Genomic DNA, 13,715 nt, shown 5'->3' on the forward strand with positions numbered 1-13,715 from the left:
GAACCGCTTGACGAAGCCGTCGCCGCCGTGACGAATCCCGTCCGGATCGTAATTATCTCTTTCGCGATTATTTCTTTTCCCGACCGTAGAAGATGATATCTCGTAACGAGCATCTAAATCGTCCCGCTTGTCTATACCGTTGCTGCCGCAGCTTTCGAAATGCTCGCTCAAGATCCCGAGTTGCACGAGAAACAGATTGCAAAGATTGGTATGCAGACTATCCATCCCAATGATGGCCGTCATGCCGACGGAAACAGTGCAGGCCTCGACGAAGAAACCGATCATGTGCCACGGGTACTTGGTCGTGTCGAATGGATACAGTGCCCTGACCGGAAGTCCGCCATCCTCCACAGGTACGAGAAACAGCAGGGCGATTACAAGAAAAAAGCCCAGCGTGCTGAATCCGTAAAAGGTTACGCGACATAGCAGCAGATACTTGCCCAGAATTTTGTCCTCGCCGCCAACTTGAGTAATGTAATTAAATAAAAAAATAAAAATATATATCAATTAATTGTAATCGCGCGTAGTTAACAGCAAATATATGAAATATTAAAATACATTGAAATAATACATTTCCGATCGAGTACAACGATCGGACGAGAAGATAAGGATTCAAGAAGAAAGTACAATCTTAGTCATGATCAATATTGCTGGTGTGTATTTTCTGCGATGCGATATTAGAATTAGTGAAACACGATATACAGCTTCAAAGAAACGTCACGTGTCACCACAGATGTGTATATCAAGCGTGATTATGCAAACTGTCGAGTAATTCTGCGCGAGTGAGCGCGTAGATCTTTAATCGCGTGTCAAGGAGATACGTCGCAACAAGGACTGACAGAGGAAAAATTACTCAAGTGGTTCTGAATTAACGGACAACTCTACGAGCTGAAAGATGGCCCTTTCGCGCACTGTCCCTTTCGACGCGCGGATCTCATTAAAGCACAAAATTACGCACTGTCCAGTCATCGTATTTACTTAACAGAGAATATACATTTATATATGACTCGGCATTTAAAGGCCCAGTCTACTCTAGCAGAGAAAAAGATAATTTGTAGGAATTTTTAAAAATAATTATTGAATTTTTGAATAATAATATTTTTGAATATTAGAAATTGATCTTTCTAGCGTTTTACGTATGTTTTTATCGATATTTAAATAATACATCAGTACTTTTACCGGAAAATTTGCAGAGTTGATCGCAGCCGTCGATAGTTTCGCAGAGCAATCGCACGATCTGCTCACGGCGTGTTTGGAAGATCATCACTTTGAAAAACACGACGACGATCCCGGCGAAGATGCATCCGTCGTCCGTAACGATCGACAAATCGTCGAAGCTCGAACAAATATCAGCCAGCAAAGTCACCATGAAGACGAGCATAATTATCAGAATAAATTTGTTATACGCAAAGTATAAACATTTCGACAGCGCGGACGAATCGGAATCAAGAGCCCATAAGCCAATGTACCTGTGAATATAAAATATAAAATGTTAAAGGATGATCACGTAGAGAGACGAACTTTAAAGTTTAATCAAAAAAAAATCGTAAATTGCAATATTAATCGACATTAATTTCGAGATGCATTTATTATAGAGGTTAACGAGAGACAATATATATTAATGATATATCAATATAATCTATAAAAACACACACATACACGTGATGAACGATCAATCGAACACGCACGTACGTGATATAATATATATGTAGTGGATTCTCACTTGAGATAAGTGATGTGCAGAGCACTCAATTTTCGAAACTGCTCCAAACGGCTGCTGGTCGTCCTTTGTGACATTCCTACGCAACTTCGGCTTCGTGACTACGACAGCGATAAAGGACACGTGCTAGGGCATGAGAGGTCACCTATGTCGCGTGGGTGCAACTCCTCAAACGGCGTATAGGTTCAGCGTTGCATCGAGGGTTGTCTGAATTAATACTTTCGCCTCCCAGCGAAAAATCACCCGTGATAAACCAGGCACGCGATTTTATTGTCGTTCCTTCGAATTATAGACTCTCCCGCGCCCTCGTCGCGACACGTGCGTCGTTTCCCTCGCTTATTCCTCTCTGTCGATAATTTACTAAAGTGCCGGTAATTGCACTGTAATGCACTTACCCGCAATCTCCCCACGATTCGTTTCATTTCATACACGCTTGACAGATTGTTTTACTACGGAAAGAGGCAAATGTACGGAAATAATTTACCAAGTTGCGATTGACGAGCGTCTGAAACGATGTATCGTTTTCCACTTAAAGAAATAAGCAACTCGCTTTTTTTGCAAATTTAATGATGTGTGCTTTACTATAGGACGATTTTCACACACACGCATTGCATCTATAGCAGTATCGTCAATCGTGTTGAATTTATATCAACGACGTTTTTGATTTACAGCCGGTAAAAACGGGAAATAATTGCTACAGACATTTATGTATAATTATACAGACTTGATAACTTTTACGTTTGGTAATTGTAACATTATAACATTTAAATAAAAATAAAATAATTTTTTCACGTAAAAAAAAAAATTAGATTCCGGTACCGGGAATCGAACCCGAGCCTCCTGGGTGAGAGCCAGGTATCCTAGCCACTAGACCATACCGGATTATGTAAGGACATTGTTGAAAATTTAAGAAATAGTGAGCTACTGTACATCAATTATAATATATTTATATATTGTAAATATTTTTATATATCTAAAATATGGTGTAGTTTTCAATAATGCTATATTATAACAATCCTGCAAAAATCCGTTATAAAAGACTTAATAATAAGTAAAATTACTATTTTATCTTATATCCAATAATATAATTATTATAGATAAAGTTATAATAATTGCTGCTATAAAACATAAATATTATGTATATGTATTACAAAAAAAAAAAAAAATTCGTGAAAGCGTGACAAAAAATATTAATCATAAAGAGAATCGAACTGTCGAAAGTTAACCAATACATACTTGACGATAAATTTATTGCATTTAATCACATATTTATCGATTATTGACGTAAAAATAATAATAGTAAAATATATCATTGGGCAAAAGATTTGTCAGAAGTGGGATTCGAACCCACGCCCTCAGAGAGGACCAGAACGCCCCATTCACTCGGTCTTGAACCGAGAAGGTTACGAACCTTGAGTCTGGCGCCTTAGACCGCTCGGCCATCCTGACACTTGCTTGTGCGTATTTTAATAATCCATATAACGCGCATACATGTGATAAAATATATATCAAGTTTCAATATGTAAAAGATTTGCATAAATAAATATCACATTTCCGACAGATAGTATACATTATGTAAAAAAATAAGTTATAATACTTATAAATTTTGCCGAAAAATTTTTCCTTTGATAAAATACGAAACATTATGCAAAATTTTAAATAAATTCATAGACACTTATTTTTTTTTATAATGTTCATTTATAATGTTGTTACGAGCAAAAGAATTTGTCAGAAGTGGGATTCGAACCCACGCCCTCAGAGAGGACCAGAACACTCGGAAAACTCGGTCTTTAACCGAGAAGGTGTGAACCTTGAGTCTGGCGCCTTAGACCGCTCGGCCATCCTGACAGTTGAACTCATGCTCGTTAAAATCATCTCATTAGAATGACTGCTTGAATATATATAATATATATTTATATTGCATTCAAAAAATATAAAGATATTTTAATATTATTGTAAAGTACACAACTTGAAGAGCATTAGATAACAAAAATATATAAAACTGTAAAAGATATAAAAAAAAAAATTTCGTGACGACAAAAGATGTTTCCGCCCGGGATCGAACCGGGGACCTTGTGCGTGTGAAGCACACGTGATAACCACTACACTACGGAAACTTGTCGAAAGTACTTCTTCTAACATGGCAGATAAAGCGTATATAAGAATTTTAATAACAAAATTCCGTAATGTAACTTGTCAAAACGCATGTTCTGTTTATATATAAAAAAAAATGAAATAATTAATAAAAGATAATTAGTGCAAATTAATACAAAACGCAAGAAATATAAGAAAAAAAATTCAAGTACATTATAAATTGCATATACCTTTCTCTTCTATTAAGTTATATAATTTATGAATAATAACTATTTTTTTAACTATATATAAAACTAACGACTTCCCTCTGTAATGAATAAAAAAAAATTGTAATAATAGATTTAAAGAAATATAATGCCGTTACATCGGCAAATCAATTCCTGGAATTCGCACGATCATTCGTCACGAAATGCATAGTCGGTATGCTGGAAATATTTTAGTATCCTTTGAATTGTGTATTGTAAATTGCACGTATATATGATACTAAATTGGACCATCGCTTCGATGGATCCGCGGAATTCCCACCGTCTCGAGATACGTCATGGTACGAAGATTTACATTCCGATCCAGATAATAATATCGCGTTACGATTGTAATTATCTGTGAATTATAGTACTCGGATGTGCTCAGTTCATCTCGTTGACGATTGTATTTCTTATATATGTATATGTAATATATTCTTCCTGCCGTGAAAACACATATAGAGATGATTGCAATGATAACTGTTTGGATAAATGATAAATATCATGTTTGAGCAAAAATGTATGGCATCAAGACAGTCGTGAATTATTAAGGATATCCGACAATCTTCCTCATGTCCCTGGACGATTCGTGCGTGTGCAAAAATTGCAAACGTTAATTTCCTTTCTCATTTCGAATTTCGTTCGCCTGGTGCCTGCCCTGTCCATTTTTCTCGAAACTCAATTAATGCGTCTCTTCCGTGAAACATTTTTTACCACAAAAACGGTCTGTTTTAGTCAAAAAGAGAAGACTCCTCTTATTACTTATACATGTACTTAAAATTCTCTTGCAGAAATAATATAAGAGTTATTAATGTATGTGAATAACGTAATAGCTTTATTGGAAGTAATAAATTACTGCGCGGCGAAGTGTTCATCATATTATCAAAGTCGGACAATTATTTAACAAATTATACAGCATTTAAAATATTTAATTTAATAAACAAGAAACACAATTGATTTAATAGCTTATAAAGGAATGGATATATTTGAAGCTGCAAAAAAATGGATATGACAAAAAAATTAATCTTGCGACAAATTGTGCGACAAATTGTTTGACAAATATAAATGAATTTACCGTTCAATGTGAATATTACATAGTTTCTACATAGATTTATGAAAAAAAATGAGATACTTAAAGTTGCAAAAAAGTTTGTTTACTAATTGTAAGATATACAGAGTAATAAAAACTTTTTTTTATTTTACCATGATTTCTCAAGAACGAATATAAATATCAATAAGTTTATTTTTTTTAGATGGTATGTAATTAATTTCTCTGCAACTGAATCTAAATTTTGTCAAGAAAATATACTTGGTCATATAAACAAAAATTTAAAAAAGCCGAAAATTCCTTTTTTTTGCCGCCACTTTGTCAATTTTTTTTTTTAGCTTCTGTTTCAGAATCAATAAAGAAATAATTAAAGAAAGAGCATGCCGTTGATAGCATCTCGAAATTTTGCATGTAGGCTGTTGAATCGTAGTAAAACAAAAAAAAACCTTTTTCGTAAATCTATATAGAAACTAGTACTAAACAGTTACTTTGTTTATATTGAGCGCAAGCGATTTATCGCATCTATTTTCTTTTTGCTTTAAAGATATCCTCTCTCCTTAAGATTCACGTATTATTATCGTACATATGTACGTATTGAAGCCGATTTATATAATGTTAGCAGAAAAGATAAGAGCAAGCGAAAATAAGGAATACATTTCGAATCTATATTGGTATATTTTAATTGACACACCAGCTGATCGCGTGGTCGTTAAATCTGAAATTTATTGGAGGATCGAAACGCAGGAGCTTCAATAAAAAGAAAAAAAACGTTACAAGCGTAAAAAGCCGTTAAACGGCTTAGTCTTATCGTAATGTAGGGATTACATAAAGACTTTTATTTATTGAACGCGGAAAGAATTCAGGTTGCTCGCGTCTTTATATGGTAGAATAAAAGCGGTGCGGTCAAGGGGGGATCGCGTTTCATCGTATATATAAATAATACAAAAATAATACCAAAAAAGTTATAAAATCCGCTATTGTGTCCGATGATGCGCTCCAACACACAATGCAATGTCTCGTATTCTTTCGAAATCTGGATCACCCCCGTTTTCACGCGTGCCGAGCATGATAACGGTGCTGGACACTAGAATTGATCTCGGATCGATCATCGGTACCAAATACGTCGGGAAATTATGCGCGTCTTCAAGATGCGGCTACCAATTCGTGGGCATCGTACCGTGAAATGTACTTCTCGGCCACTTAGCGGGCGCAAATTTGGAACAACGATTCGCACATATTGATATACGCACATGCACGTTCGGAAACACATGTGTAATCGCACGATCCGTCACCCTCAGTAGATATTGATGCTGCGGAGGTCCATTTACAATCTCCCCTTACCTGATTTTACCGTACCAATTCCGATAACATTTTGAGAATAAAACACTTTATGGTATTACTGATAAATATACTTCGAAATATATTCGTTCAGTTATAAATTTCACGACAAATTTGATGTTTCTTTAACGAAAGTTTGATAAGAGATTATTATTTGTCTCAATTTTTATCGATATTAAAGCAATATCGATAGAAACTGAAATGCCATTTTTCAAAATCCTTGACTTTTGACATCTATGAATCAGAGGACAGTTGATATATGTTCGAAATACTTTATATATTTAAATCAACATCATATGAGATATATTTATTTCAATTTATAAATCTCAATATAAATCCATTCCACTCTTATTAATTGTATTGTATTGTATTGTATATTTAGTTAAATCAGATCTATGAAAGTCGTCTTTGGAAAAATGACACAAGTTTGTAAGAAATTTTTGTTTTATAATGAATTATTAACGCGTTCGAAAAATTAATCAGCTAGAAGAAACGAGAATTTATATGCATATAGCATCGATTTATTTACAAAATTACAATAAATTATATTGGAAGTGGATTGATATCTTAATCAACTCAAAATCCAGAATCATATGTGTGACTAATGTCAAACAATGCTAAACTAATGCTAAACAATCGAGACTATTCTATACATTTGACGAAATGATATTAATTCTCGCTCAACCAAAATCATTTCATCAATCTTTTGCTTTTACAAGTTTTTAACATCGTAAAGTATACATAATCTCTCTTATATATTATACATATATATTTCATATAATATAATATACATATATATCTCTTTCTTTCCTTTCTCTCTCTTTCTTTGCCCTCTTCATTTATAAAATATAAATAAAACATATATTTTTGACAGAAGAGATTATGTATACTAGAATAATTTCTGTAAAAGTGGCATAATTAACGTTTCAAATACATAAAAGAAAAGAAAAATTCGTCATATGGATAAATGCATTACAAGTGATATAAATAATTTGATAGACAATTCAGTGCGAGAGCTAATAATACGGAGATCGGTAGAGTCCATCTTGAATGTATCTTTCGAATACATACATGAACAATACTAATGTAATCGGGATGCATCGATATTATGCGTGTTGTGTATCAATAGTCGCGTTAATAGGAAATACAATCAATGGGCAGAATCCACGATGTTGTAGGAATCCATTCTTCTGGTATATCCTAGTAAGATTTACTGTTATTCAATAACTACATTTTTAACGGCCTAATTCCAACTAAAACAATATAATTTCCTGACTGTATCGCATCCGCATTTAAAAATTATTTGGCCAAAATTAATTCTCGAATGCCGAATGCTACCATTTAATGTATATAATTGAGCATCGCTATTCGCAAAACGTGTAAAGATCTAAATTTTTTTGTCACGAAACAATCATGCTGTATCTTATTATATCGTGAACGTGATAAATATTTATAGTTGCTAAAAATAATAACGCGATATTATGAGCAGCATGCAAATACGCTTGCAAACGAGATTCCTAGATATTGTTTTCCTAAATATTAATAATTACGAGCTTGGAATTACGATTACATATACCGTGTAATAAATAATGCAACGTGGGTAAATCGCATGCAACTAAATGTACATAGTAAATCCGGCTTTGTGAATATGAATTTTATCTTTTAACGAGTGTAATAATTATTAAACTAATTAATTGCGTATAAACAAATATCTAATATTAACACCTACCTAATATCAACACAAACGTACCAATATTAATGTATTGGTACATCTCGCAAAGTGTTAAGATTAATATGTTCTTAGGACATAGCGATACATATCCTACAAAAATACAGAATAAGTATATATATATATATATAATCACTCTTCAGGACTAAAACTTATCACACGTTATATAATCCATATAAATTATGAGATTACTATTTTTTTCTCCGTATTTAAAAGCGAAACTTAATTCTATATACAGTCTGTCGGATTTTAATACTTATGAAGAGAATGATATTATGTAGAAATATAGAATTTATAAAAAGTGTATATTTAATAAAAGATTTAAACAAATCACTCTCTACCAATACGCAACAAAAAAGAAATTAACGTTTCTTAACAAACTCACTTTTTTCTTTTATCGCAGTCGGTCGTCTTTTGAATTATCAGCTTATTCCGCTGTCTCGTTACCTTAGTTGTCGAACGAGTATTGGGCGCGATTTGTTTTAATCCCTGCTGTAAAGCTCTACAGGGACTAGCTACACGTGGGGGTGTTGTACCTTTGAGTAGAGCCTCGACGTCCGCCAATCGTTTCTTTAGAGCCCTGTTCTCTTTCTTGCACCTCGCGAGTTCGGAATCCTTATCCAATCTCTCGTGACCGGAGCTGCTCGTCTCCTCCGCAAAGTGCCTGAACACATGATGCAACTTGTCCTCGTACTGTTTTTGCATCAAGACCATTCGTCTCTCGGCTTCCATCAGCCGCCAATCCTGATTCGCGATGTGCGTCTCCAGCTCCGTTATTTGAACTTCTAGATTTTTCGAACTTTCCTTCAAATCAATTACCTTGCGAAAGTACTTCATAAATAACGTTATTATTTCACCGTGAGAGAGTTTTTTCAAGCGTTCCATTAGCATCCTTTCGCCCTTCTCACGTTGAGATTGATTCTCATCGAAATCTTTTCGTCCGCAGATCATTTCGTTTTTGTGCTCAATCATTGCATCGATAGCCTCGATGGTTTCGCCGCATTCCAGCAATTTACGTTCCTCGACCGTAGTCAGGGTTCTCTCCTTTTGGAATTTTTCATCCAAATCACATTTCTCGTCTACCAAACAGTCCCGGGTGTGCCTCAAATTTCTAATCTCGTGCCGTAGCGCTTCTTTCTCATCTGTGTCCGCGGTTCTCTCCAAATCCATTGATTTTTCTTTCAAAACGTGGTCCAGATGAGATATTCTCGCACTTACATCTAATAAATTCTTCTTCTTATCCGAGCAATCAGTCTTCGATTTCGTATTATGTTTCTCATCTTCACTCTCCGATTGCATTTCCTTCAACTTGGAAGCAGTTAAGTTGTATTTTTCCTCGAGCTCGCGAATCTTCTGTTGATCCTTTGCAAGTTCTTCTTCCAATTGCTTTTTACGTTCTTCTTCCCGTTTTAGTTGCCGCTTCAATTTATCCATCTGCTTCTTGGAAGTATTTAGTGACGCTTCAAGCTCCAAAACTTTTTTCGCTGAATCGCCCGCAATTTGCTTTATCTTGTCTATATCCATTAATCGTTTCTCGTAGTGTATCGCCATATTTTTCATTAGTTCGATTTCCTTCTTGTGTACCGATTTCTCCTCAGGTTCTCTGTACATAGATGCATTTTCTGCCTGCACTAATTGTGTTCTCTTATTATAATATTCTTCTTCCAATTTACTTCGTTTACGTTGGAATTTTTGCTTCGCATTAGCGCGTGTATCAGAATTCTTAATCATATCCGCTATAAAACGTTGCTTAATTTTAATTGTCGTTTGCAGTTCTTCAATACGTTTATGCGCTCCATCCAAATTTGATTGAATTCTCTTTACTTGTGTTTGCTTCGCTTCATTATTTAATGTTAGGGCTTTCAATTCCTTAATAGGTTCAGGTATCTCTGTGGTCTTGAGAGCATCAAGTAACAAATCTGGTGAATTGTCATTTTGTATTGCAAGAAAATTTTCATTAATGGCATTATCATTAATGTTAATTTCCGATTCACGATTATCTAACACACATGGTTTAGTATATTCTGACATATGGTTTCCTAGAATTTGATTGGGACAAGGTTTTAAACTGTCGTTGAAGACTAATACCTCATTACACATATCAGAACCAGGAAGCATAGAATTTCTCCTAGAATTTGGATTCCTTAATGGTATAGGATGAGCTACTGGTACATAATTATTATTCACGGATCTTGTCACTGGAGGAGATATAAGCCCGATATTTGTTTCTCTGAAATCGTCCTTTTTAGAACCGACAATTATATCTGTTTCTATTTTAAACTTGTTCATAAACTCATCCAGCTTCTCTAGAAAATCTGGACTTTCTGAGCTCGCATCACTTTGATCCTCTTCGTCGTCTTCATCTTCGTCCTCATCGGCTTCGGATAGTTCGCTCTCCGAACTGGAGGTACAATTGGAATTAAGCTTAAGTTTTACTTGATTTGCAGATTCATCCGTTTTTTCATCAGTTTCTGTTACTTCCTCAATACATTCCAATGATCTCCTTGTATTCTCTGCATATCCTTGCAAACTAGTGGTCTCATCGCTAGCTATACATTCCTCGTACTCTTGTTTCATGCACAACCATTGCTCAATTTGATCTTGTTCGGTATGTGGCAAGATATTATTAGTCATGAGTTTTGTAAATAGACCTTCCGCATTAGAGACCAACTTAGACCATTGAGCAGCTGCAAATTCTAATCTAAATAGATCTGCGCTAGAACTACGTTCTCCAGAAGTAGCAGGTGTCATTGTGTCGTGCGTCTCGTCACCGGCCTGTTCGTTTTCCTCTTCGATTAATTGATGACGTTCGTGATCACGATAGGATGGCATCGTCTCAACGTATGCCGCATAACATTGATGATTATTCAATATTGCTTGATATTGACTCCATGGCCCGCAATGCATCATTTTATCCGCCTCATATAATCTCATGCAACAAAGGACTTGTCTGCTCAAACAAGGAAATTTGAACCTACAAAATTTTCATTTATTTCATTGTTATGCTTAAGCAAAATTATTGTGACAATAGAAACTATTGTGTTTCAAATTAATATCCCATGTGTAATATCATATTGTATAAAAATAAGATTGCCACAAAATTGTAATAAAATTGTTTGGATAATAAATTAATATTTAGGGTACTTACTAATAAAATTTCTAATTTATTTCCCACGTCTCAGAATCATGTTCCAAAATTTCTTGTTGTACAGAAAGGTTGCACAACGCATATTAAACGATGATTTTTATATTTCACGACTTCACAAATAGAAACCACGAGGGTTTAATCTTCACGAAATCTGTTTGTTAAAAACTTTCAAGCTAGCAAAAGAGTCAATGCCAACTATATCGAGCAATGTCCACAGAATAGAATTCCAAGAATGAAATTGTGTATGTGTGTATATATATATACTACATACAATACTACGTCATAAAATGAGTCATTTCCATAAAAATGACAATTAAATATTTATTTGCGAAACATCGGAATGACAATAAATAACGAAATTAAAAGGCGCTCCACTATTTATATTACACGATACATCAACGACGTCAGGTTAGGCACCGACGAGGTACTATTAAAGATGACCAACCTTATGGAAGTGTGCAGTAGTGTGGTTGAAAAAAAGAACTCGCTGCTGGTATGTACAATTTTTGCATTATCGGTAATAAACTTGTGATTTCATAGAATAAAATACTCAACATTCGTGTTCGTTACCAGAGAGAAGCCTGAGAGAGACCACGCCGACATTTTTCGAAAGACGCCTTTTCTATCTCGTACAGTAGCGTCAACTAGATCCATTTTAGAGCCGGCGGAACTACATAACCAGATTTACTTTTCGGTGCCACGGTAAAACGGCCGGTTGGTGCATGTCCGTGTTAAATATACAATTGTGGATCAAAAGAGAAATATTATGGATTTATTAATGTCTTATTAGCTACGCGTGATGTTTTGTCAGTCTATGTATATACTACAGCGATAATAAATTATAATTGAAGTATTTTTATGTATATGCGCATGTAAAATTAATAATAAATTTTCTTAAATTAATTTTCTTAATAATTTTTTTCCTAATTCTTAAATATAACGTGTAGAAAATATTTGTAATAAATTGCTGTCACTTTTTTCTTATTTTTGAAACAAAATTAAGTATTAAGCATTTTAAACATTATCAAATTATGCTTTTAATTTATTTAGCTTTCTATTATTATTTTTTTTTTTTTTATAATTATATATTAATTATATTTTTCTACGATTTTAACCGTGTTCTATTGTTTTTTAAGAAGTTTTAATTGTTGATAGCATTAATCAATTTTTGCATGTTTATATGATTGCCGACTGTCAGATTTTCGCAAAATGTCATACAATGTCAAAAAATCGCGGTGTCTTACGCAATATTGTTTTTTTAACGTATAAAATGTTAAGAGTGTTTTTTCTATCTTGTGGTATTTCACTCAGAATTTTAATTAAAAGGCCGGAAATGCGAAAATAATATTTTTCTCGGGACATTTATATTTGTAATTATACGACATTAATTTCAAAAACGACTAAAGTTCCCTTTTCTCTATTATTGTTTTTTTATTTTTTACTTTCATTTTATTTGAAAAAATATTAATATAAAAAATATAACTATAGTATCTCTCTTAGTCTGACTCTTCCCCTTCGACCTGTCCGGCATGGGTGACCCTACCGGTAACTATTTTAACGTTTTTGAGTGAAGCAAGTTTGAACGCTTTGAGAGCAATTAAACCTAATTTACTATGAATATATATTTGACCAAAAATAGATATTTGAAAGAATCTGATTAATATAAATAATATAAAGTACGTTCTCCATCTTTGACGTTATTTTGTCTTTAAAATACAGAAGATTATTCTTTGCCCTGATTAATCAATCATACGATTACTAAAGTATTTCATTCATTAATCTATATAATTCAAGTATTTCATTCATTAATCTATAATAATTCAAGTATTCCTAATAACCCCCAAGACGAAATATATGACGCCATTAATATCGATCTCAGAACGATCACAAACTTGCTTCATTCGAAAACGCTATATACATTACCGCCGGCATAGCTCTCAGGTTCGTTAAAGCACACAAACCTCCTCACCCGGCAAATGCCATCGTTAAGGTGGAGATACCATCGAGGAGGAAAAATTTCTATTTTAATAATTTTTTTTTATGATATATAGGTTTCTTTCAATAAACAGGTTTTACAAATATGCCTAATAAAAAATATAATATACAAAGAATTATATAAAATGTATATAATATATAATTAGAAATTATATAATGTATAATTACAAAATATATTACAAAAGACTTAAAAACATATTGTACAAAGTATATTACAAAATATATTACAAAATATATAAATATGTATTACAAATATATTATAATTAATTCTATATATCTGATATAGAATTAATTATATTACAAATATATATTACAAAATATAATATAAAGGTTAATATAAAATATAATTTAAAATGTAATACAAAATAATTTATTACACGAAAATGTCCGAAATATTCATA

The 13,715-nt window shown here is 33.4% G+C and overlaps 2 protein-coding genes and 4 non-coding genes across 6 annotated transcripts in view; all 6 read right to left on the reverse strand.

Annotated features, from left to right (window-relative positions):
• The window catches only part of LOC115244233 (odorant receptor 83a-like), a 7,185-nt gene extending 4,359 nt beyond the window's left edge, over positions 1–2,826 (reverse strand). Inside the window, exons 1-3 of the mRNA XM_029821709.1 lie at positions 1,724–2,826; positions 1,180–1,469; positions 5–464 (exon numbers count right to left, since the gene is read on the reverse strand). Coding sequence (XP_029677569.1) covers positions 5–464; positions 1,180–1,469; positions 1,724–1,797 — 824 coding nt within the window. The 5' untranslated portion in view covers positions 1,798–2,826. The remainder of the gene's footprint in view (positions 1–4; positions 465–1,179; positions 1,470–1,723) is intronic.
• Trnae-cuc lies at positions 2,531–2,602 on the reverse strand. Its single transcript has one exon. It is a non-coding gene; the product is annotated as a tRNA-Glu (tRNA).
• Positions 2,827–3,046: 220 nt separating the features above from the next.
• Positions 3,047–3,169, reverse strand: Trnal-caa. The gene is made up of 2 exons: positions 3,132–3,169; positions 3,047–3,091 (listed from the first exon to the last, which is right to left on the reverse strand). It is a non-coding gene; the product is annotated as a tRNA-Leu (tRNA).
• Positions 3,170–3,446: 277 nt separating this feature from the next.
• Positions 3,447–3,568, reverse strand: Trnal-caa. Its single transcript has 2 exons — positions 3,531–3,568; positions 3,447–3,491 (listed from the first exon to the last, which is right to left on the reverse strand). It is a non-coding gene; the product is annotated as a tRNA-Leu (tRNA).
• Positions 3,569–3,764: 196 nt separating this feature from the next.
• Positions 3,765–3,837, reverse strand: Trnav-cac. The gene has a single exon. It is a non-coding gene; the product is annotated as a tRNA-Val (tRNA).
• A 3,435-nt stretch (positions 3,838–7,272) lies between these two features.
• On the reverse strand, positions 7,273–11,765 carry LOC115244226 (kinesin-like protein costa). The gene is made up of 2 exons (XM_029821696.1): positions 11,320–11,765; positions 7,273–11,145 (listed from the first exon to the last, which is right to left on the reverse strand). Exon 2 carries the CDS (start codon positions 11,103–11,105, stop codon positions 8,553–8,555), a length of 2,553 nt encoding a protein of 850 aa, XP_029677556.1. The 5' UTR covers positions 11,106–11,145; positions 11,320–11,765; the 3' UTR covers positions 7,273–8,552.
• Positions 11,766–13,715: the final 1,950 nt, after the last annotated feature.

The sequence above is a fragment of the Formica exsecta genome, unplaced genomic scaffold (genome assembly GCF_003651465.1).
Source record: "Formica exsecta isolate Colony F162 unplaced genomic scaffold, ASM365146v1 scaffold80, whole genome shotgun sequence".
In the NCBI taxonomy this organism is placed as follows: Eukaryota; Metazoa; Arthropoda; class Insecta; order Hymenoptera; family Formicidae; genus Formica; species Formica exsecta.